This window comes from Phytophthora sojae (genome assembly GCF_000149755.1).
Source record: "Phytophthora sojae unplaced genomic scaffold PHYSOscaffold_5, whole genome shotgun sequence".
In the NCBI taxonomy this organism is placed as follows: domain Eukaryota; phylum Oomycota; class Peronosporomycetes; order Peronosporales; family Peronosporaceae; genus Phytophthora; species Phytophthora sojae.
The window spans coordinates 4,295,500-4,318,423 of record NW_009258119.1 but is presented as its reverse complement, the minus strand read 5'-3'; the positions used below and the strand labels follow the sequence as shown (position 1 = coordinate 4,318,423).

Genomic DNA, 22,924 nt, shown 5'->3' with positions numbered 1-22,924 from the left:
TCTAGGATAAGGCCGCTTGCTTTATCTTACATCCAGCCAGCACCATCCTGTTGGGAAACTCGGCGCAATGAGCCAGATTGCTGCGGGGTTAAAAAAATATTTTGAAGATATGTATTGCTAAGCAGTATCTGATCTTGCCAGAAGGTTACTTAGTGCCTTCGGCGACGTCGTGAGTTCCAACCCTGTGGTAGCCTACGGCAGCGCCGAGGCTGTAGCACACTAGTGTTTGGCTGACCCTACTCGGCACAAATATAACCACATGCACAACACCGCTAATGTGTTCCACAGCGAAGGAGGCGCGCGCGTCGAATTCATTCTCGAGGGGAAAGCCACCAGAACCGTCAGCTGCACCATCTTCCAACTCCGCCCCTCCCCCCCCCTCCTCCCAACTTCGTTGTCTCCTCCATTGTCGGCCCATCGAGTCGTCGTCCAACCATCACAGCCGTCACCTGCTCGTCCTCACTTCTTTGGCTACAGTAGCCCGACTTCCTCTTGATCGACCCACCTTTACTTCGCAGCCTCCGACTGGCGCAGGTGCGCCGAGCACAGGCCTTTGCGACGGCACGGCTTGTTGCAGCCCTCCATGGTGCAGCGCTTGCCGCCGCCGTGGGTGGCGCACAGGCCTCCGCCGCGGTCGTTGCGCATGCAGCCTGGCACCTCGCACAGACGCGAGCCGCCGTGGAGCGCGCAGTAGTCGCCGCGCTGCGTGCCCTTGTCGCAGCCGTCGAACATGCAGCGCTTGCCGCCACCGTGGGAGCGGCAGAAGCCACCGCCCTGCGAGCTGCGCGTGCAGTCAGCGAACTGGCAGCGCGGGCCACCGCCGTGGGCCTTGCACAGGAAGTTCGACTGCGCAGCCTTGTCGCAGCCCTCGTGGCTGCAGCGCTTGCCGCCACCGTGGCGGATGCACAGGTTGCCGCCCTGCGAGCTCTTGTCGCAGCCCTCCACGGCGCAGCGGCGACCGCCGCCGTGCGAGATGCACAGGCCGTTCGAGCGCGAGCGCTTGTAGCAGCCCTCGCTCTTGCAGAGGCGACGGCTCTTGACCTCGCCGGGCATGACCGTCTTGGGGGCCGCCATGTGCGGCTCCGGGCGACGCGGGGTCAGCATGAGCTCCGTGTCCGTGAAGTCGGCCTCGAGCGACTCCATGAGGCCCTCGATCGGGGAGCCCGCCAGCATGTTCAGGTTCAGGATGCCGTCGTCCACCTCGGCCGCCTGCTTCTTGTCCTCGGGCGCGTCCACCAGGAAGCTGTACAGGATCGACATCTCCGTGCCGTCGAAGCCGTCGTCCAGGTTCACGAGGTCGGGCTTGTCCTTGCCGACGCTCTCCAGGTCGCCGGGCATCGAGAAGTCCAGTAGCTCCTCCAGCTCCTGGGCCTCAAAGTTGGGCTGCACTGCGGCAGCAGCGGCCGCCTCAGGCTTGACCTCGGCGGCGGGGGCCGGGGCGGCCACGAACTGGTCGCTGGGCATGCCCAGGCTCATCAGGTCGGCCGTGGGGGCGGCGTTGCCCCAGGGCATGGCCGGCAGGTTGTTGGTCTTCGGGAAGGACACGAACGGCAGCGCCGGGGGCGGCGCCGCCATGCTCAGCATGTTCATCGCGTCCGCGCCGAAGCCGAGGTCGCCGGTGGTGGACCAGGCGGGCGCGGCGCCCGCCTTGGCATTCTGGCTCATCATGGCCATGCTGTTGGCCGTGCTCGCGGCCGCGGGCTGGTAGCCAGCGAACAGCGCGACGGCGGCCGGGCCCATGGCGCCCAGCGAATCGCGTGACTCTATCGGCCGGCACATTCTCGGGATGCTTGGGGGTCAATGGTGGTGTTCCTGTGGGTTGTCTGTTCCGCTCTCTCTCGTCTCTCTTCGCACCTCTCTCTTTTCGAGCTCGTTGCGTTCTAGGGGGCCGGTGGCTGCCCCGGTTTTTCTTCCACGGTAGCAAGCAACGGCGGGTAAAACGGGCTAGGGTATGCCGACGGTCGTGCCGACCCACGATTGGTGCAAAAAGAGTTTCGGCCAATCGCCGCGCCGTGTTGAGAGAGTCAGCGCCCGCGCCGGACTTGGCTTCACTATGCCGGGAGACAGACCTCGGACACAAAGACACCGCGCCACGCTAATCGTCCCGGGCGGCAGCTGGCCGCAGGATTCCAATCCTGCGCTCGCAAGACGCAACTCTTTTTGTGTGGGCCCTTCAACTCGTTCACCCCAACTCGACGATTATACGCATCCTTGGCCGCGGCCAGGAGAGGCGTGAACGCTGCAGGGCGTTACGGTCCTGCTGGGATGTGGTCTGCTGGGTATATATATTCGCTGCTGAATTGCCGTTGCACCCATGCTTCAAGGCGCTGCTGGCGCGCGTTGGTCTAAAGCACGGCCGTTTCACTGAAAGCTCCGACAGCGACGGTAGCTAACGCTAATGCGCTGCCGTCCAAGCAGCTTCGCCGACCACATGGGCGGCGGTCGTCGCGGAAGCGCAAGCGCAAGGCTCGAACGTGCAGGCCCCGCCATTGGGGTCGTCATCTGTCTTGTTTCACCGCGTGCTGCAGACGAATGTGACAGGATCAGAGACCAGGATTGCAAAAGCGGCTGGGGGCGACGGCAACCCCGACACTGCTGCCGTCGCCGCGCTGCGGGGCGGCAGGCGGTGCAGGCCGTCGCAATGAAAAGCAAGCGATTAAAGCCGGCGATGCTGCCGCGAGGCTTCTCTGTTGACAGCGCGCCCGCCGGTACAAGCTGCATCGCCGAGAGCTAGGAATACTGTACATGTAGTTGGCGTCTCTATCGCGAGCCGTGCAGATACGAGGTTTCTGGTGATGACTGGGAGCTTCAGTAGATACAGCGTATCATACACAACAGCCTGCCCGGCCAGACGGCCAGCACTAACAGCCACTGGGGCCATGCGGCGCTAATGCTCATGAATGCTCACGGCGCTCAAGTCAAAACTCAAAAGCCCCAGTTCATGTCGAAAAGCGGGTTAAAATTTCGAGCAAGCAAAAGGTTGATGCCAATTTGTTGCAGCGTCTATGTGCTAAATGTTGTGAAACATACTGAAACAGTAAAAAAACATCGAGATGGAACATGGTTTCCTGCAAAGTGCAAGTGCGATCCTCGCTGGTTTGCCGCTGCCAGCGTCTTGACTGCTTGCCGCTGCAAACCAGCGTAATTACACAGCGATCACCACCGTAGGTGCGATCGCCTTGCAAGATTCACTTCACAACCACAAAGACACGCAGCCACGAGGCGTCTCGAAAGGACCTCGACTACCTTTGTGCTCCACACCAAACATGCGGATCTGAATCCAAGATCTGATTCCGATCTTAAAAAGTCATTTACACAGGTGTGAAGGGAAGCCCTTCACACCTCTGTAAATGACTTAGTGCCAGGGTCCACACTCAGTCATGCTAATATGCAGCCAGCCAGCCATGTCCTACGCTGCCTCAGATTTTCTCTCCCTGCGATGCTCCGTGGTATTTTCCGAAGCTACCAGAGTTTGGCAAGCCACCTTCCGCAGGTGGTTCGCGAAAAACCAACAATGTATGCTGTGCCATTGTACATCCTGTATTTCTTCCTCAAAAACCCGGCGACGACATGGCATGCATCCAAAGTCGATATTGAGACTTGCCATTTATTTGATGATTTATTACAAGTTGGTGTTTTGTGGGGCTAGCACTGCGTGTCAAGTGGAGAGGAACAGCCCAAACAACCGTGCTAATTGGTCTCGATCATAGCCTGGCTTTCAGTGGATGTGGTTACCGCTAGCACAAGACCGACGAATATGGGAGGCCCCCATGACGACTATTGCTGACGCGCCGCCAGTCTCCTGCCAAAGGAGACTCGACGTATGCGGGCACCAGACTATGCCGCCGACTAGCAAGACCGAGACTAGTGCAGGTGTAATTTGGCTACACGAACACGTAAATAATTGCACTGCATTGCATGGAAACTGTGGGTGCAGTTATTCATGATCATGAATGTGCCCCTCCCACGACACGTCTGCTACTGATGCGAGCTTTGCGTCTTTTTGAGTTGAAAATTGGTTGTGTTTGACTGACGAATGGAACTGTACAAACTGCAAACTGCCCCCCCCCCCCCCCGTTTTGGTTATGGGCCCACCCATCCCTGGCTAGCGTAGTCAGAAACGCAGCCTGCCATGGAGAAACTACACCTATAGCACTGGTTCTAGTCTAATGTTCGCTCAGGTAAGGTTTTAAACAGGTCTTATGCAGGTCTGGTCCTGTTTTGGTCCTACGACATCTAAACGAGACCGAACAGAAAATCGTCGCTAGCGGTCCCGTTTGGATGGCGAGACCCAAATGATATCACTACGAAACAAGCCATTTTTAGACCCCCTTCACTCTGATACAAAATATCGTGATAGATGATAGAGGGCAGTTCCTATTGAAGTAATGCTGGAGATTACAACACAAATGTCTGAAATGTGCGAGCGAGCGTCTTGCTGGATGTCGATCGCTGGATCGTCGACGCTGCTCGGACTGTGCGGTGTTGCTAGCCTTCCTAAAAGAGCTTCCACGAACTCAGGCGTTCTCGTGCCTGAATCTACTGCTATCTTCGTGCATGTATTCTTATCTGCATGCCACTGATCCTTGGTACTTGGTACTTGAAGTACTTGATTGTATTCTGCCTCTGCAGGAAATTAGAGTATCCTTAATCCCCTTGATAGACGGCTCATGCTAAGGTAATGTTCGATAATCCCCTTGCTTTGTCGTGGTTGCTTTTCCGTGTTGGCACTTAAATTCGAGTTTGCTTGACTGCTTGTTTGGTGCTGTTCACTGCGAGGCTGATGGCTGCAAACGGACCGGTCTGAGTAGTGGATTGTTTAGCTGCAATATGTCGACTGTTGTATGGTCAAGTTGGCCGTTGATATCCGTGGTACAGTCCCCAAATAAAAGACAGTCTCGACACTGACGCGAATCGTGTGAAGGCGCACTTCCACCTAGCTTTTGGTGAGCGTGCTATTGATAAGATGCTGATGTGCTGTTTGAAGGCGCTGTTAGAGCTGGGTCTGACTTCATGCTGGTGTGGCGAGTATTCGGACGAAGAAAGCGGAACACAACAAAGTGCAGTGAAGAGAAGCATAGGTGGAAGACTACTGGGGTTTCCTGTAGAGGCAGAGTACAACAGCAGACAGCAGTAGCGAGAGTTCGTTTTAGGAAGAGTAGCGGTAGCACACAGACACAGCGACCAGCGCTAGTGATCGAGCGATCGACATACAGCAGGGCGCTAGCTCGCAACTCGTCCACCACATTCCATGGGGCCAGTCTCTCACAGCCCTGCTTCGCAGAGCACTTCAAGCCTCTGCCCCTACTCAAAATTAACTTCTCGACTGCCCCCTTTGATGCCACAAATGAAGGAAAACCACAATTGGTCTGGCCTAAGTGCATATAGTCGAAGATCGACGTCGACTTCTTCTCGTATGCTTTGGCTGCTGTTGGCTGACGTTCGGCCTGGTGAGAGTGGATGGTATCCTGTGAAGCTTGCTGGCCAAGAGTTGGCACCATTTGGACGCTTCGCTTGCGTTGGGGTGCGCTGGTTGGGCCCATGGCGACTGCGTTGCGGTCTCATGTGAGTCGCCTGTAAGACGGTGTTGGTACCGTGGAGAGACTGTTGGTGCTGACGAATCCGCCGAGTGTGTACTCTATCGTTTGGCTGAATCATTAACACGCGGGTGCAGGGGTGTTCATCAAGTCGGACGACCCGCAGCTAGAGTACAAGCCGGATTAGCATGACTGACAGTTAACCGTTGACAGCAGGTTTGTCCAGTACGGCTTTTCATGCAATATCTCCCTTAATACATAATACATCTATTTTCCGTTTTGCATATTTGATTATAGCGTTTTTCTAAAACCCGGGTATACATATATGTATGTATAGTATGTAGGTTCTTTTGGCTAATTTTATTTCGGTCTTGTTTTGGTCCTACGGACCAAAAAAGACCAGACCTGCATAAGACCTGTTTAAAAATCTTCCTTCGCTCACACGTTAACTGCGTAGCTGACACTTACGTTTGCAAACTGTTTGTTAGTGTGTAGTAAAGCTGGGCTAATATATTTGTGGGGTTAGATGGTATTGAATTATCCGGATATCCATCTCAAAGCTCTTTTCGGCTCTTTTCAGTTGTCGAAAGCTGACTGGGAATCCCATACGAAAAGTCCTTTTCAATGATCCCCTTACATTAGATTACTCTGGCTACGCCGTGGTGCATATGCGGGATATTGAGTCGACAACCGGTAGCAATTCGCTGGAGGAACGGTGATTTTGAACGCTAGCGATATACTGTAGCAGCAGACGTGCAAACACGTTTGCAAACAGCACTTTGTAGTCAATACACTGAGTTGTACCAAAGGCTTTGGTCCGAAGCCTGTTCCATTGAAACCACGTTACTAGGTCAGGAATTCCTGAAGCTACATTGCAAGTGTGGTAGTCTTGACCGTCAACTCTTTTCAATTTGAATTTGTTGCGGTTTAGTCGGCTGCCTACTCCCGGAGACGCACAGCATCTCCGCCTACGGTGGTACTATCGCTAGATCTCTAGGATACGAGCCCGCGGTAGGCGCCCAATCAACTCTTTTGTCACCAGCATTTACGCGCCAATGTCCTGCGTGGGGCTGAAGTACTCGTAGTGCAGCTGCGCAGCCGGAACGGCCCACTGGTTACTTAGCGATTTGGACACGGCCGACATGAAGCCGGCGGGGCCGCAGAAGTAGAACTCGCAGTCCCTGGACGGCAACAGCTTCTCGAGCTGGGTCACGTCGAACTTGCCGTACACCGTGTGCGCCGTGACGAAGTCGTTCTTCTTGGCGATGCTCTCGAGGTGCTCTCCGAAGGCGCGGACGCTGGCGTTGCGGGCATACTGCACGAACACCACGGGCTGCTTCTTGGCGGACGGCGCCACGAGGTGCTCGAGCATGCTCAACAGCGGGGTGAAGCCCACACCACCGCTCAAGAACACGATCGGCTTGGTCGACGGCTTGTCCGTCTCCAGATAGAAGTGTCCGCAGGGCACGCCCACATGCAGGATGCTGCCGACCTTGACATCGTCATGCAGGTGCGAGGATACGACGCCGGCCGGGACGTCGTTGGCGGCATTGCCGGACTCCTTCTTGACGGAGATGCGGTAGAAGTTCTGGCCCGGGGCGGACGACACGCTGTAGTTGCGGACAACCGAGCGCCCCTTTTGCAGGTTGTCGAACTTGAGCGAGATGAATTGGCCAGGCTGGAAAGTCATGAGTCCCTTGGACGGATCGGTGCTCTCGAGGTAGAAGGAGGTGACCTCGTCGCTCTCCTTGACCTTGCGAGCCACGCGCAGCTCGCGGAATCCGGCCCATCCACCTGGTATGGTTTCGAATTCATGACGAGTCTTGTCTTCCGCTTGAATGATGAGGTCGGCCAAGAACCAATTGCCTTGCTTCCACGCGTCCATAATCTCGTCCGTGGCTGCGTCCTCGAGCACAAGTTTAATGGCTCGCAACAGACACCCTCCAATGATCGGGTAGTGCTTGGCTCGGATGTTGAGACTCACGTGTTTGTGCACCATTCGCGGGACAGCGTCGCCGAGATTTCCCAAGCGATCGCAGTTGGCAGCAAAATCGATGACCGTGTTGGCCAATGCAGGCACTGGCCTGACGGGACACTCCAGCCGGCGCACCGCCCTTGGTCGCGCCGGCAACGCGGTGGTGCGACATATTGAAGAGGTTCTGGACTTCGGGGAATTCGGAGAACATGATCCGGTACATGTTGGAGGTGATCTCGGTGCCGTGTTCCTTGACGACAGGAGCCGTGGCCTTGAGGATGGCGATGGTAGAGTCGGACATGGGCTTAGGTCCAGCAGCAATAGGCTTGTCGGTGATCGGTGCTACCGCGGTGTTATCAGGAGTAGGCGCCATCTCTTGTCGGTGGAAGTTTGTTGTCAGGGCACCCGAGAATGCAATACTTAAATTAATACTTCTAAACTGCGAGCAAAAATTAATCATTGCATTATTGCCATTAATTGCTGCCAATTCGTGCACGGACCTGCTCCACCGTGTTGACGTCCCACAAGTCGCGGTTGTACTGCAGACACATCAGCATCTCGAGCATGGTGGGGGAGAGACTCTTCCGCACGTCTGTGAGCACCAGCTTCGCCGTCGAAAAAAAGCGCTCGCATTCGTTGGACATCGGCGGCACGTAGGCGACGTCCACGTATTGCGAGCGCCTCGGTGCCTTCCTCTTCTTGAACGCCGCCTTGACGATAGAGCTGTTGCCGTCCTCCCGCGCTGGTGCCCTTTCAAGGGTCGTCGATCTAATCTCGGCACACGCCGACCGTTCCGCGGCCGTCAACGCCTCTTCGCGCTGAGGCTTGACGAGGCCCAGTTCTAAATGCGGGTTGTTGACGATCGGAGCCGTTGCGGCCAGTCGTGACTTGAGTGCAGGGTACTCCTTCACCCCCTGGTCAAAAAGACGGCGCACAGCAGACAAAGTTAGCGTAGACCTCTGTAGCTCTTTCGTGACTCCCTCGAACTTCTCCAGGTCCTTCTCCAACGCCTTGGCTCGCTCGTGCTCGGCGCGCCGCAGCAAAAGTGGCTGTACTTCGTACTGGACCAGAAGGTCATGGACCAGCTTGATTATGGCGGGCTGGAGCTTCACATAGCGCGCCACCATCTCGTACGTGCTCGACCACCTGGTGTCGTTCCTCAACAGAGGCGACAGATGGGAGACGCGGCGAAGCAGAGCGCGGCCCTTGATCGTCCGGAGCTTGGTCATCAGCGCGTGCACCTTCGCAATGAGCTCGTCCTCGGTCTTGAGGAAGTCCTTCACCGCCAAATTGAATCTGTGGCTAGCACATCCAATGAAGGGGATAGCCCCTTCCTTCCGGCCGATGCATTGGTTCACAGAGCAGTTGTCTCCCACCATGAACTTCACCGCGCTCCAGGGCTTGTTATAGCGAGACAGCGTGTCAGCGATCAGGTCGTACTGACTCTGCGCACCCATGTCTTCCTCGACCTCTACTGGAGCGAATGTTAACAGCAGGAAGCGGCGCGATGAGCACTCGAGATCGTCATAGTACTCGTTGTCAGCGCCGCCACCGGTAATACCGGTACTGTCGCTGCCGAATACCGCGAATATCGCGATGTAGTGACGACCACCACTGGTCCACCCGTCTAGAACGAGGCCGAACGATGCAGGGAGCTCGCGAGTGATGCGCAGCTCTAGCAGCTCGAAAATCAGCACGATGTACTTGGAGAGGGTGTCCTCCGACACGAGAGAGAGGGAGGCGTTGAGGTGCGTGAGCCGCCGCTCTACGAACGCAAACGGGAGGCGGTCGCAGACGACCCACTCGAGCCAGCGGTATAGGTCCCTGGTCCGTGTGCTGACGAGGTGTAGGCGCAGCGGGTTCTGGTGGCGTGACGCCTCCTGGGCCTCTTGCTCGTAGTTGTCGTGGTTGCGCCGCAGGTGGCTCAGCAGGTTCGTGTAGCCATTGCCCTTCTTGTACTGCTTGTCGCAGGATGTACACTTGTAGAAGCCGTTGCCGACATCAGTGAAAAGCATGGAGCAGATTTGGCTGCTCGTGAGGACCATGGTAGACACGTGGGGTGAGGGGCTTGGGCGGTGAGGGGTGAAGAAAGCAAATTTGATTCTGAAGGAGCCTCCGCCGCGAGTGGTGCGGTGAAGTGGTGCCAGATCGGCGAGTGGTTGGTGGTGGACTCTTCGGCAGACACTGGTGGCTGCAACGAACTCCATCTGAGCAATTCAAATACGAATTGTGTGCAATTCAAAAATAAATTGAGGGTCTAAAATTAATCATTGAATTAAAGTATTCGAATGTATTTTTATGAGTATTATTTTTTCGGGTGCCTTGTTTGTTGTTCACGAGGATGTAAATTCGAAAGTGGGCTCTGCTAGAGCGATGATCTCAGCGATCGCAACGAACTCTTGCTTGAGAACCGCTGGAATTGCGATGTACAAACGGGTATTCCCGGCAAGCGCGTGCCAAGAGTGGGGGTCGGTCACTCACCGACGCCTTCGTCGTTGCGAATCAATTTGCCGACGTACGTAGTCACTCATACGCTTGCAAAGATCGGGCAGAATTTTTGTTTTAAGTGAGTGAGTCATCAGCAACTACCCGCTCGGCAAGCCTCGGGTCGAAGGTCTGAGAAGCAGTGCTTGAAGTGGCGGTGCAGTGATCGAATTACTGACGCTAAAGGCTAATGGTATATATTGACACCCCCAGAATTCGATGATCCTTTTTTGCTTATTTTTACGGCTACGGGTTCAATTGCGAATCGCGTTCAAGCTGAGTTTACGTGTGCAGTGTTCTGCTCTACAAACACGGAAACCCGTCAATACAGGTACTGTAGATGATTTCAAGGAGAAACTTAGAAGTCGTTATGTAGCCGTCCATAGAATCCAAAGCACTGCCACCGGACTACCACCCACCAGCCACCAGGGCTTTTTAAAGCCCTGGTGGCTCCATACCAACAACAATTGCGCTCACTGCCTATCACCTTCGGTGCATAGCAACGTTGCCAGTCGCTGAAGCGGCTCAGTATGTCGTGCCAACCCCCTTTAGCCCTTTTAAGAGCAGCTTTGGCCAGCAAGAAAGCAGGCAACACGTACCCTTGGTACACTGTACCACTCGAGTACTGTTGCTGCGTGTCCTTGGCAAGGACTCCTTGCCACGGGGGGTCCTTGGGGTCGAAGATGAGTGACCTGCGCCGCCCCGCATTGGTCGTCGGCGCCAGAGGGCACGCTGCAGGCAAATACCAGCCGCACCGACAACTACAACCTTGCGGTTCGTGGTGGTCCACCACTGGTGGATCGAGGACATCCGGTGATGTACGGCCCGTACTACGGGGGTGGCGCGTTTCCAGGCTCATGCGCTATGTGGGAGGGGCTCCAATACTCGCCCGCATGCTACGTAAAAATAGGAGAGCCGATTGCAGGAGCCGATTGCAGGAGAACCACCAGAATCCGTAGCAGGCAGAAACACAAACGGCGCGTCTTAAGTTTTTATCGACGTCCATTCACTACAATACTTGGTGCAAAATCTCCATCCAATCCATCTAGTACTGTAGCTCGGCTCGATTATCGCAGCAGCAAGTCCTTGGCTCCGTATCGAGAGTCCAACCTCCGCGGTATTTTCCGATGACTCAGCGACCCTACCACCGTGCCTTTGCGACCGTATAAGTGACTTGAAGCTGCGCTGAATACTGAAAAAGCTGAATACTGAAAAAGCTGAAGCAGGGGGGATGAGTGACCCAAAGAGCTCAGCCAGGCCGTTCCAGCGGTTTCCCGAGCGCAGACAACGGCAACGAGGGCCTGCCCATCGGAACAGAACGCGTGCGTGGCTATGGCCCCCACCTACAACACAAGTGCGATAACCCCCGGCCCACCGTCAGGAGTTCCGTTGCTAGGCGCTGCCCGGATGCCGCTGGAGCTCACTTCTCAATTGGCCTCTTCGAGCACAACCCAAGCGCCCCAGCAGCACCGAGCAAACGTCTGCAGCAGTAGCAATGGCTCCCAACCAACAACCCGCCGCCACGACTGCTGAAAAGCCCAGCACCGGCCCCAAGCCCATGTCTGCGAACACCATCGCCATCCTCAAGGCCACGGCTCCCGTCGTCAAGGAACACGGCACCGAGATCACCTCCAACATGTACCGGATCATGTTCTCCGAATTCCCCGAAGTCCAGAACCTCTTCAATATGTCGCACCACCGCGTTGCCGGCGCGACCAAGGGCGGTGCGCCGGCTGGAGTGTCCCGTCAGGCCACGACGCTCGCCAACGCTGTCATCGGCTTCGCTGCCAACTGCGACCAGCTCGGCAACCTCGGCGACGCTGTCCCGCGCATGGTACACAAGCACGTGAGTCTCAACATCCGCGCCGAGCACTACCCCATCGTCGGTGGCTGCTTGCTCCGCGCTATTAAGATCGTCCTGGGAGACGCCGCCACGGACGAGATCATCGATGCCTGGAAGGAAGCTTACTGGTTCCTCGCCGATCTGCTTATCCAGGCTGAGGACAACCTACGCACGGAGTTTGAGAACATGCCTGGTGGCTGGGCCGGATTCCGCGAGCTGCGCGTGGCTCGCAAGGTCAAGGAGAGCGACGAGGTCACCTCCTTCTACCTCGAGAGCACCGATCCGTCCAAGGGACTCATGACTTTCCAGCCTGGCCAATTCATCTCGCTCAAGTTCGACAACCTGCAAAAGGGGCGCTTGGTTGTCCGCAACTACAGCGTGTCGTCCGCCCCGGGCCAGAACTTCTACCGCATCTCCGTCAAGAAGGAGTCCGGCAATGCCGCCAACGACGTCCCGGCCGGCGTCGTATCCTCGCACCTGCATGACGATGTCAAGGTCGGCAGCATCCTGCATGTGGGCGTGCCCTGCGGACACTTCTATCTGGAGACGGACAAGCCGTCGACCAAGCCGATCGTGTTCTTGAGCGGTGGTGTGGGCTTCACCCCGCTGTTGAGCATGCTCGAGCACCTCGTGGCGTCGTCCGCCAAGAAGCAGCCCGTGGTGTTCGTGCAGTATGCCCGCAACGCCAGCGTCCGCGCCTTCGGAGAGCACCTCGAGAGCATCGCCAAGAAGAACGACTTCGTCACGGCGCACACGGTGTACGGCAAGTTCGACGTGACCCAGCTCGAGAAGCTGTTGCCGTCCAGGGACTGCGAGTTCTACTTCTGCGGCCCCGCCGGCTTCATGTCGGCCGTGTTCAAATCGCTAAGTAACCAGTGGGCCGTTCCGGCTGCGCAGCTGCACTACGAGTACTTCGGCCCCACGCAGGACATTGGCGCCGACAACTCGACCCATCGCCCGCCTTCGTCGTGTCCGTTTGCCACGTTCGACTACCACACGCGCCTTATGGCCAACGCCGACAAGACGTCGCGGACACGCCTCGTGGTCGCAGTTGCAGTTGCCACCTCCGCAGTGTTGGCTGCGTCCCTTCTGAGAGCGAGGAAGTAAACCTCAACACTAGAAACAGACAGCTCGCATTGGTGCGCACGTTCAGGCTTGTAGTGGTTGTAGAAGCTAATTGCATAATGCATTCACTTTTGTTGAAACTAAAAATGCAAGTTGAAGTTGGATGTACCCATTCCAAAGTTCGTGTACAGAACATCCCATAATTCGTGTCTCGTACACAAATCCAATTTACAATGGCGAAGAGGAACCGCTGGGACTCGGACTCGGACTCGGGCGACGAGCGCGCCTCTCGGCGCAAGAAGAAGTCCTCCGGCGAAACTAATCCTCTCCTCAACTCCTCCGGCGTCTCCTCTTCAAATGGCAACGCTTCCGACCTCTTAAATCGGCCTACAGCCGAAGAAATCGCAGCTCCGGATGACCCGCCGAGGCACAATTTCTACCTTTTAGGCTGCCGCAGCGTCGACTGCTACGCGCGCATCGGCAAAATCGACGAAGGAACGTACGGAGTCGTGTCCAAGGCTCGAGACAAGGAAACGGGTGACGTGGTGGCGTTGAAACAGGTCAAGATGAGCGCCGACGTCAGCCAGGAGGGCTTCCCCATCACCGCTCTACGTGAGACCAACGTGCTGCTGTCCCTGGACCACCCAAACATCGTCCAAGTCCGGGAGATGGTGGTGGGCTCCATGCCCGACAAGATCTACATGGTCATGGACTACGCGGAGAACGACCTCAAGCACGTCATGCAGAACAAGATGAAGGCTCCGTGGCTGCAGAGCGAAGTCAAGTACCTCCTGCACTCGCTGCTGAGTGCGGTGGCCTATATGCACGACCGCTGGTATATCCATCGCGACCTCAAGACCAGTAACTTGCTGTATGATGCGCGTGGGGTGCTCAAGGTCTGTGATTTTGGACTGGCACGGAAGTACGGCTCGCCCTTAAGAACGTACACGCAGCTGGTGGTGACGCTGTGGTACCGTTCGCCTGAGCTGCTGCTTGGTGCGAAAAAGTACTCGACCGCGATGGATATGTGGTCGGTGGGGTGCATTTTCGCCGAGATGCTGCTGATGAAGCCGCTGTTTGCAGGTCGTGGAGAACTGGACCAGACAGATCAGATCTTCAAGCTGCTAGGAGCGCCTAACGAGGAGAATTGGCCTGGTGTCGATGAGGACGTTCCGGATGCGAATGTGAGTGTGCGTGGGAAGTGGCCGAAGCATTCCAGACTACGAGATAAGTTCCCACTCTCTGCCACGTTCTCAGGTAGCGGGTGCTCGCTGTCGAAGGCAGGGTTCGATCTGCTCAGTCGAATGCTCGCTTTAAGTCCGCGCAAGCGCATTTCAGCGAAAGATGCGCTAGCACACGAATACTTTCAGGAGTCTCCTCCACCGAAGCAACAGGAGTTGATGCCAACGTTCCCTGCGTAGACAAAGCAATAGATAGGCAACGTGGACTTCACGACGTCACTTGTTACGTCTTTCACTCACTTCTTCACTTGCTACTCTTCGATTTGCTTGTTCTTGTTACACCTGTCCACACGCGGCACCGCCGCCATCGCTGAGGAAGTCCACGTATGCCTGGTCCTCGAACCGACTCGGTAGGAAAGCGTCTACGTGGTTCGCGAGTCCGCATCCTTCCAGCGTCTCGCCCATGACGTGCGTGGCCAGCAGGTGTCCAGACGCGGCGCTCGACATGAGCCCAACTCCAGTCATAGCGGACTGCAAGAAGATGCCACCAATCGTGCTCGGTGCCGGCCCAATGAGCGGCATGTTGTCCAGAGTCTTGCAGTAGTATCCCCCGCTCACGTAGAATGAATCGCGCGCTTCAGATCGCGACAGATACGATTTCACCTGCGGGAACATCTTCGTCAACCCGCGGACGCATACTTCAGGGAATCTACAGCAGTCACGGTGGTTAGCGTTACAGTACACCATCCTCAATCAGTAACAAGAAGCAGCGCACCTCCGATCAACCACGTCCTCGACAGGGTAGCGGGGAGGCACTGGTTCAATGTCATAAGTCCAGACAAACATCATCTTGTCCCCGTTGTACGGGCGAACATGAACTCCTCCTGGGTAGTCCTCCAGCATGCGAGCAGCCGAAGGATCCGCCATAATCTCCTTGCGATCCTTATCCGAAAACTGCAGCAACAGAGATAAATCAACGTCAGAGGAGCGTTCTTCGTGTTGTGAAGCCTATCGATGAACGCACCTCCAGCTTGCCGATGGGGTCCGAATCAAACGTCAGTGGCATCGTAGGGGGCAGTACATGGTCGACATCGTCGACGATAGCTCGGCAGTGCAGCTCATTGATAATAGGTACGTCGTAGCTCGACATGTCTTTCTGCTTGAGCATATCCAGCGTTCTCTCGAACAGCGGCCCCGTCGCGAACACCACGTTGGGCGTCGACACCTCCAGCGTCTCACCGCTATGCATAGCCACCTTAACGCCGCTCACGTTGCCGCCCGTAGCCGAGAAGTCTGTGACCTTGCCCTGTAGAATTTCAGCCTTCGGACAGTACTCTGCGGCTTTCGTGAGCTCGTAGGTGGCCACCTTAACGTGGTCCATCGACCCGCAGCGACGCACATGTAGCGCCCCAAGAGCGTCCGAGTGCTTGAGATTGGGGAATGCGGCCGCAACGTTGTCAATGCCCACAAGCAGATCACTCCCGTCCAGATCGTACTGCATCTCCTTCGTGTTGAACCGGTAGCCGCTGAGATTGTCCTTGGGCTCGTGGACACGCAGCTCCCCGCCCCCATGACGCTCGAGGTTCTTGGCCAGCTGCTTGAACTGCTCCATCTTGTTGGCATCCCGAGTCACGAACAGGTATCCGTTGCGGTTCAGGCCCAGCGCGTTGTCGGTCCGCTTGCAGATGTCGTCCATCACGTCGATGGAGTGCACCACGAGCTCTCTCATCGGCGTCTCGGCCTCGCTCGGGAACCAGTTGCGGTAGCTGAAGGAGCCGTTCGCGCTGGTGAGCGACATCGGGGGCAGTGCGTCAACCAGCAGCGGCTTGAAGCTCGGGTTGCGCGCGTTCAGCCGCGCCAAGTGGTAGAACGCCGAGCAGCCGGCCACGCCCGCGCCGACGATCACCACGTCCGCCGAGCACTTGCGCAGCATCTTGACCGATCGAGAGAGTCTTTTGCGGGGAATTGCCAACTGACACCCGACCAGCTCCACGCGTCCGTTCAACGTGATGCGCGTGAACGTTGCGGTGGTGCACTTCAACCTTCTTCCAATCACGCCGACCGTCCTATCAGTGATGCTGCTGGATCTGGCCCCGACACATTTTGATACGCTTGACGGAGCTTCCGTCACTACAGCAGGCAAGGAAGGAAATGGAATGTGTGCACGGCATATAACATGGCAAAAGGTATTGTGTTGAGTGTTTTGTTTCAAATGAACATGGCGAGACTCGCCGTCGTGGCGGCTGCAGTTTTTCGTACACGGGTTGGCTACGACTTGTCCTACAGCTTGCTGGCCGCGTCCACGGCGTGGCTCTTGGCGAACTCGAGGCCCTTGCTGACGCTGTCCTGCGGCGAGATGTTGTGCTCGATCTGGCCCACCTTGCCGCCGGGCAGCACGATCACGTGCGAGCGCTCCACGCGCGTGCCATCGTTGATGGAGCTGCCGAAGTGGCCGATGAGCTGGTGCTTGGGGTCCGACAGGAACGTGTACTTGTACTTCTGCGACTCCTTCCACGCCAGCAGCTCGGCGGGGGTGTCCGCGCCCAGTCCGTACACGTCGAAGCCGGCGGCGTTGATCGCCTCCAGGTTGTCGTTGTAGCCGCAGGCCTGCGTGGTGCAGCCCGGGGTATCGGCCTTCGGGTACATGAAGAAGATGGCGCCGCGCGTCTTGAACAGGTCCTGGACCTTGACCGACGTCGACGCGTCCGTCTGCAGCTCGGCGTCGAACGTGACGGTGTTGCCCACCGCGAACTTGCCCGCCGCTTCCGTGGGCTCCTCCTCCTTGGCGGGCTCGTCGCTCTTGGCAGGCTCGCCGCTGTTCTCCTTGACGAAGGCGACGGCGCGGCTGACGCTGTGAGCAGGCGACACCTTGGCCTGGATGTCCCCGACGACGCCGCCCTTGAGAATGACGACGTGCGAGCGCTGCACCTTCTTGCCAGGCAGCGAGCTGCCGAAGTACGAGATGAGCTGGTGCTCGGGGTCGCTCAGCAGGTCGAAGGGCAGGTTCTGCTTGGCCTTCCAGTTGCTCAGCGATTTGGGCGAGTCGCCGCTCAGTCCGTAGACCGTGAAGCCCGCGTCCTTGATGGCCTGGATGTTGTCCCGGAAGCCTGCAGAAAGAGGGCAACCCATGTCACGTGAGCTTTACGGGTTTAACAAGTGCAAATCCTGCCGAAATCTTTCCCCACAACGCAAACACAGGACGCACCGCAGGCCTGCTTGGTGCAGCCGGGCGTGTTGGCGCGCGGGTACATGAAGAAGACCACGCCCTGCTCGCGGAACGTGTCGAGGAAGGCCACCTCCTTCTCCTCCTGGTTGCGCAGCGTCACCTCCTTGGTCACGCTCTTGCCCACGGCCAGGTCGCTGGCGGCCTTGGGCGTCGAGGCCTTCTTGGCCGGGCGCTTGGACGCGTCGCTGGCGGCCGCGCGCTTCTGCGGCAGCTCAGCAGCAGCGGGGGGAGAGCCTGAAGACGTGCGGCTGCGCGTGGACACCATGGAGTCGGGAGGGGGATGCAAAGGAGGCGGGGCGGGGCTTGCTTGGCCGAGGCTGTGTAGCTCTTCGAATGCATGCTAGTCAGCGGGATCGCCGAGATTCCATGGAGGTTGCAGGAAGGTAAACACTTGCTTCAACCACCGATCCCACTGTGTGGGCCACGCCATTGAACCTCCAGGGCGGAATACATACCGCCCGCCCAGTGGAATGGGTACAAATCACTTCAACGTCAACAGGACTTGTCAAAGTTGGTTACTCTTTGTCAACACGGATTGCGAGCGGACTGAAGCAAAGCGCTGGTTGTGGGCTAGGCCACAACTGGCAAATGCCCTTCAGCGTCCTTGTGCTAGCATCACGTCAACGGAGGTGGCGTAAGATCCCACGATGTGCTCGAGCGAATCCTCGGTGGCTCCCGGAAGCAGTCCCGAAATTGACTCGCTGCAGCATCTTACATGCTGTCACTTTGCAATTTGCCCGTTGCACTCGACCACCAGCAACAAGTTTGTTCAGATTTCCCCAACGCTGACTGATGCGTCGCTGTCTTCTTCTTGTGGTGACTGCCGCGGCTTTCGCTACCATTAGCGCTCTCGCGGTAGTCACGGGAGACCAACATCGCAGATCACTGCGGGGCGACACTGACGTCCCAGTGACTCATAACAAGGACGGCAATGTGAAGCAGAGAACCGGTGGGTCGTCGCTACTGTACAAAATGAAAAAAAATGCGCAAGTGACATGGTGGCTCGAGGCTGGCAAGTCCGATGACTACGTGAGAGGTGCGCTGAAGCTGAAGGGGCTGAAAGGAGACGCTCTCAAGAGCCACAAGAACTACCGCTACTACGCGCACTTCGTCAAGAAGTCGGAAGAGTACCAGCTCAATAAGTGGCTTACTCGCGATGTCACCACGTACATGGCTTGGGAAATGCTGGGATTTCAGCAGATTACCAAGGCGGACGAGCTGCCACTGATCAAGATGACCGACGAGTTTAGACTTTACAAGCGATACGTGAACGACTTTGATACCTACGCGCTTCGGACGATGAAGGCTGGGTATGAGCCCCCACGCGTGATGGTCAGCAGGGGGGCAACCGACGCGGAGATGACGGCAAGAACGCTGATCATGGCTGAGGCTGGAAGATCCGACGCGTACGCAAAGTTGGCGTTGGGGATGACGGAGGGTTATAACCGGATGAAGGTGCTGAAATGTGCGGCACTAGAGGGCCAGAAGGACTTTAATTACTTCCTACTCTTCGTGAGGGAGCGAGAGCCGGCAATGCGCGACGAGCTAGCGCGGCTCGAGAAACTGGCGAAGCTGTCGAAACGCCAGCGAAAAGCACAGCGCGAGATGCTGGACGACTTAAAACTGATCGAGAAATACCGCCAGCGGAACGGGGGCGCCCAGTAAGCTGCAGCAAACATTCGACTGATCTCCGGCATTCTCACCCCAAATACAGTCTTTGAGGCAACTCAGTGCTCCTTCATGCAATGTTAATTACATTGCTTACAGGCCAACTCCAACAACCGTCCGGACTGCAGCAACTGCGGTCAGTCGGTCGTCACTACTGTGTTGGTCAAGCACATAGGCAGGCTTCGATTTGTGTCCGGCAGCGCAAGACGGGCTTAAAGGTGTACCCGTCGCGGTGGTACATGATGTGGCGCACATACGCTATGTGGGCCACGCCAGTTCCGCGAGCAGCGTCACAGCAACGACGTCACCGGATTCGTCCAGCGCACGGCATTTCGGCGCTTTGATTAGCCTGGCGGACGTTGCACCGGGTGCGAGAGAAAATCATCCTGCAGCGGCAGAGTTGGCGCTGGACTTGAGGGTCATGGAGGGCGGCATTCTCTGAAAAGCTCCCAAGCGCGCAAGGCACCACTAGCGTCAAGACCACCGCCATCCGTCCAAGCTAGACGCACCATGCAGCTGCTCGACTCGTTTATCTCGGCCTTCATGAACGCCCCGCAGGTGGACGGCCGCAACGCGCGCGTGCCCGTGGACCTCAGCGTCACCTCCAAGAAGGCCCGCGCCCGCGTGCACGCCAAGCAGAACAGCGGCGCGTACTGCGCCTCCGTGCCCCAGCTGCCCGTGACGACCTCGTGCTGGTAACCGCCGAGCGGCGAGCAGCGACCCAAGCAAGACAAGTGTGGCGAACTTCCTGCAGTAACTGTCGGCTTCCAAGGCCTAAAAGCTGCACCAAGACATCGCGGCACGGCTCGCTGACACCAGCAGCGCGCTGAACAGCGTCGCATGCGTTTATTTACCTCCAGCATGAGTCTACTGCATCCTAGACTTGATTTAAATCGTAATGGTATTGTAATTTTGCTATCAACTGGTGGGTTCGTGTTAGTGTAGACAAGTAAGGTTGGAATCGAGGATAACTGGATTTCATTGGTTTCGGTTGTGAATGGAGCGGTGCGCCCGACAGAATACACATCACGCTATGGGATCGGGCGTTTGGCAGCGCGCGTGAAAGGCAACTTCAAGTTGCCTTAGCTCAGATGCGAGGAGACGACAGGATCAATTGGCAAGGACAGGGTAGGTCGCCGCCGTAGCGACGCCGCAGAGGTTGTTCTTCTGCGAGATCTTCACGTAGCCGTCCTCGCCCCAGTGCGTGCTCCACGAGTTCTTGACCTGCATGTGCAATTGGAAGGAAACAAGCAAGGTCAATCGGCAGATCAATCGACCACTTGTCAACCACGGTCTTACCAGCGTGTACTTCTGTCCATTGTGTGTGGTCACACCCACCGCTAGAACCGAGTGGTCCAGGCTGTCCAGGTCGCTCTTGCAGTCAACGTCGTCGTAGTACCCACCGCCATAGAAGTAGAAGGACGGGAGCGTCGCATCAATCGACACGGACAGCGGGCCGATGGTGGCCAGCGCGTCGTTAAGAGCCTCCACGCTCGTGACGTTCACAAAGCCCGTCATGCGTCCGATGGCGTTGTTGGCGTTGAAGTGACAATAGTCGGGGGCGTTACGGTACGCCCCATACGTCGTGGTGGTCTCGAGTCCACCGTTGGCCATGATCCACTCGTACGCCTGGTAGTCCAGACCTCCATCGCAGGCGTTGTTGCCGTAGTCCCACCTACATTCGAGAAAATACACCTCTCAGTTACTTATCTCGCCGCCATCCGTGCAGATAATTCGGGAACGTACGAGCAGTCAAGAAGGTTCTGCTGGGACATATTGTATAGCTTCTTCTGTTGCGCGAACAACGCACCCTCCAGCGCCCCGGTCGTGCTGAGCGATAGGAAAACGAAGTGTTAGCAGGACAAATAGTGTCGAATAGCCAGGAACAGTATCATACCCGAACGTCCAGCACGATCCACAAGCACCTTGGTCCTTGACAGGGGTGACAGCTCCCTTTGTGCGCCAGTCCATATCTCCCGGGTCCTCGAAACTTGAAAGTTCGTGTACCGCCATAGCTCCGTTGTCCTTAGCACGTTTGACTCGCGACGGACGGTGTAGCTTCAAACGCTCATCATGCGTAAGATCGGCGAACCGGTTCACTTCGAGGTGATACGAGTGTCCCTTGCGGTTCTCCGCGTTGATAAAGCGGCGGTTGTGATGGAACGTCGCCATTCGATCAACAGCTTCAGCTTCGTCATTGTAAACCTTCACGTGTGCCGACGAGAAGTCGTCGAAAATCTCTTTCTTCCTGGTGGTGCCTTCGGGCATGAGCAAGTGGATCTATCATAGAAAAAAAAGCTCGTCAATATCGACACCAACTCGCAAGAGGCGAACAACCCAACGCGTAAAACTTACGTCCTCCTTCGGGTTGCGTGACGGACCACCATCATCCCCAGGCATCTCGGTGCAGTTCATCGAACCTGGCAGCGACGAGAACACGTTCTCGTCTACGGGTCCTTCGCGCACGTAGATGTAGTCCAGGAAGTACTCGTCGATGTGGCTGCCACCGAGCATCCCATTGCGTCCCACGTAGTGGAACCGCACGGGGCGTTCCGTCTTCTGGTCCACGTACAGCGTGTACTCGCCCAGCAATCCATCCTCCGTCGGCTCATGAAGCTTGGTCACGAACTTCCAGCTGAAACACGGACGTCCTTCCACCAGGAACACGCCGTGTTGAGGCTCAAAGAGCGTCATGTTGGGGAAAATGTGCTGCAGGGGCTCCGATCCAGACTTGAAGCACTTGCGCTCGCGAATGACCGGGATGATCTGGTAGCTGGCTCCACTGGTGTTGTAGATGTACACGTCGGTGCCGCCATAGTAGCTCAGCTTCTGCAGGCCTTTGACCTCGTCCACGTGAACGTACAGAGGTTCCACCATGTCGATGTACGGCATGTTGAAGGTGACGCTGGCCTCGTACTGCGTCGGGAAGATCGGGCGCTTGGTGGGGGCGAGGTGGTTGGCGTCCTCCACTGCGCGCAGGATGGCAAGCACGGCAATGAAGCTCAGGATGCCCGTGGTCAGAGCGATGATGGCGCACCAGATGCGGCGCGACTTGGTGCGCTGGCGGCGGAGCGCGGCGTTCTCATGGTGCTCCAGGCGGTGGTACTCGGCGTCAGAGGCTACCCACACACATGAGCAGCAACTTCAAGTCAGCAGGAGACCGGGATACAGAGGGGGGCGGCGTGCAAGGTATGGTTTGAAAGAGGAGATAGAGAGGATTCTTACCAGGCAGCAGACTCTCCGAGGCGCTGGCCTCCATGTCCTCCGTGGGGAGCGTCGTCTTGGACTTCTTCTTGCCCATGCTCTCGTCTTGGTCGGCTTTGGCTTCTTCCTCAACTGATGAAGATCGCTGGCTTCAATATTCCCTTTTCAGCCACTCGTTTTACAGGAGATACATTTTCTATGCTGTGATTGGATGAAAGTTTTGTATCGGTTTGACAAGCGACAGATCAACACCGTCGACCCCACCATGAACTCGTTGCGGAGTGTGCTGCGCCCCGCGCTCCAGCGCGCGACATCCGCTGCGCCTGCGACCAAGCTGAGCGTCAGGTCTATGAGCACGAAGACTTCGCGCTTCGACCGCACGGCGAAACTCGAGGACGAGAGCGTCCTGGAGCACCTGGTGTGCCCCATCTCCAAGTACCCGCTGCGCTACGACGCCGGTCGCGGCAGCCTCGTGTGCGACGAGATCAACGTCGAGTACCCGATCTGGCAGGGCGTCCCGATGCTGGTGCCCTCTGAAGGCCGCATCATCGGCCCAAGCAACGACGAGTAGAGCGAGATGGAGAGAGAGATGGCTACGAGACGAGCGAGAATATAGTGAATTGTTATCGGGAGGCCGCGGGTGTGGGTGGGTGGACGGTCGTTGTTTGTACAGGACGCTGAGATCTCTTGAAGCACGTTGATGGCGACGTTGCTGGCTGGAAATGGCGCTATATCTACTGG

At 57.0% G+C, this 22,924-nt stretch overlaps 8 protein-coding genes across 8 annotated transcripts; 4 read left to right on the top strand and 4 right to left on the bottom strand.

Moving 5' to 3' along the window:
- Positions 1-40: 40 nt before the first annotated feature.
- On the bottom strand, positions 41-1,866 carry PHYSODRAFT_286359 (hypothetical protein). The gene has a single exon (XM_009531148.1). The coding sequence runs from the start codon at positions 1,777-1,779 to the stop codon at positions 508-510; it is 1,272 nt and encodes a 423-aa protein (XP_009529443.1). The 5' UTR covers positions 1,780-1,866; the 3' UTR covers positions 41-507.
- Positions 1,867-6,582: 4,716 nt separating this feature from the next.
- PHYSODRAFT_315887 (hypothetical protein) lies at positions 6,583-7,885 on the bottom strand (the record flags this gene model as incomplete). Its single annotated transcript, XM_009531147.1, has 2 exons — positions 6,583-7,616; positions 7,648-7,885. The coding sequence occupies 2 exons, from the start codon at positions 7,883-7,885 to the stop codon at positions 6,583-6,585; spliced, it is 1,272 nt and encodes a 423-aa protein (XP_009529442.1).
- A 100-nt stretch (positions 7,886-7,985) lies between these two features.
- Positions 7,986-9,527, bottom strand: PHYSODRAFT_506404 (hypothetical protein; the record flags this gene model as incomplete). Its single annotated transcript, XM_009531146.1, has 2 exons — positions 7,986-8,201; positions 8,343-9,527. 2 exons carry the CDS (start codon positions 9,525-9,527, stop codon positions 7,986-7,988), a joined length of 1,401 nt encoding a protein of 466 aa, XP_009529441.1.
- Positions 9,528-11,442: 1,915 nt separating this feature from the next.
- On the top strand, positions 11,443-12,946 carry PHYSODRAFT_346654 (hypothetical protein; the record flags this gene model as incomplete). The annotated part of the gene is made up of 1 exon (XM_009531145.1): positions 11,443-12,946. The coding sequence occupies exon 1, from the start codon at positions 11,492-11,494 to the stop codon at positions 12,944-12,946; it is 1,455 nt and encodes a 484-aa protein (XP_009529440.1). The 5' UTR covers positions 11,443-11,491.
- A 191-nt stretch (positions 12,947-13,137) lies between these two features.
- PHYSODRAFT_506652 (hypothetical protein) lies at positions 13,138-14,325 on the top strand (the record flags this gene model as incomplete). The annotated part of the gene is made up of 1 exon (XM_009531144.1): positions 13,138-14,325. One exon carries the CDS (start codon positions 13,138-13,140, stop codon positions 14,323-14,325), a length of 1,188 nt encoding a protein of 395 aa, XP_009529439.1.
- A 96-nt stretch (positions 14,326-14,421) lies between these two features.
- PHYSODRAFT_504849 (hypothetical protein) lies at positions 14,422-16,018 on the bottom strand (the record flags this gene model as incomplete). The annotated part of the gene is made up of 3 exons (XM_009531143.1): positions 14,422-14,794; positions 14,861-15,039; positions 15,110-16,018. 3 exons carry the CDS (start codon positions 16,016-16,018, stop codon positions 14,422-14,424), a joined length of 1,461 nt encoding a protein of 486 aa, XP_009529438.1.
- A 1,388-nt stretch (positions 16,019-17,406) lies between these two features.
- Positions 17,407-21,472, top strand: PHYSODRAFT_286355 (hypothetical protein). The gene has a single exon (XM_009531142.1). The coding sequence runs from the start codon at positions 18,104-18,106 to the stop codon at positions 18,974-18,976; it is 873 nt and encodes a 290-aa protein (XP_009529437.1). The 5' UTR covers positions 17,407-18,103; the 3' UTR covers positions 18,977-21,472.
- Positions 21,473-22,448: 976 nt separating this feature from the next.
- Positions 22,449-22,754, top strand: PHYSODRAFT_506584 (hypothetical protein; the record flags this gene model as incomplete). The annotated part of the gene is made up of 1 exon (XM_009531141.1): positions 22,449-22,754. One exon carries the CDS (start codon positions 22,449-22,451, stop codon positions 22,752-22,754), a length of 306 nt encoding a protein of 101 aa, XP_009529436.1.
- Between the last annotated feature and the right edge of the window lie 170 nt (positions 22,755-22,924).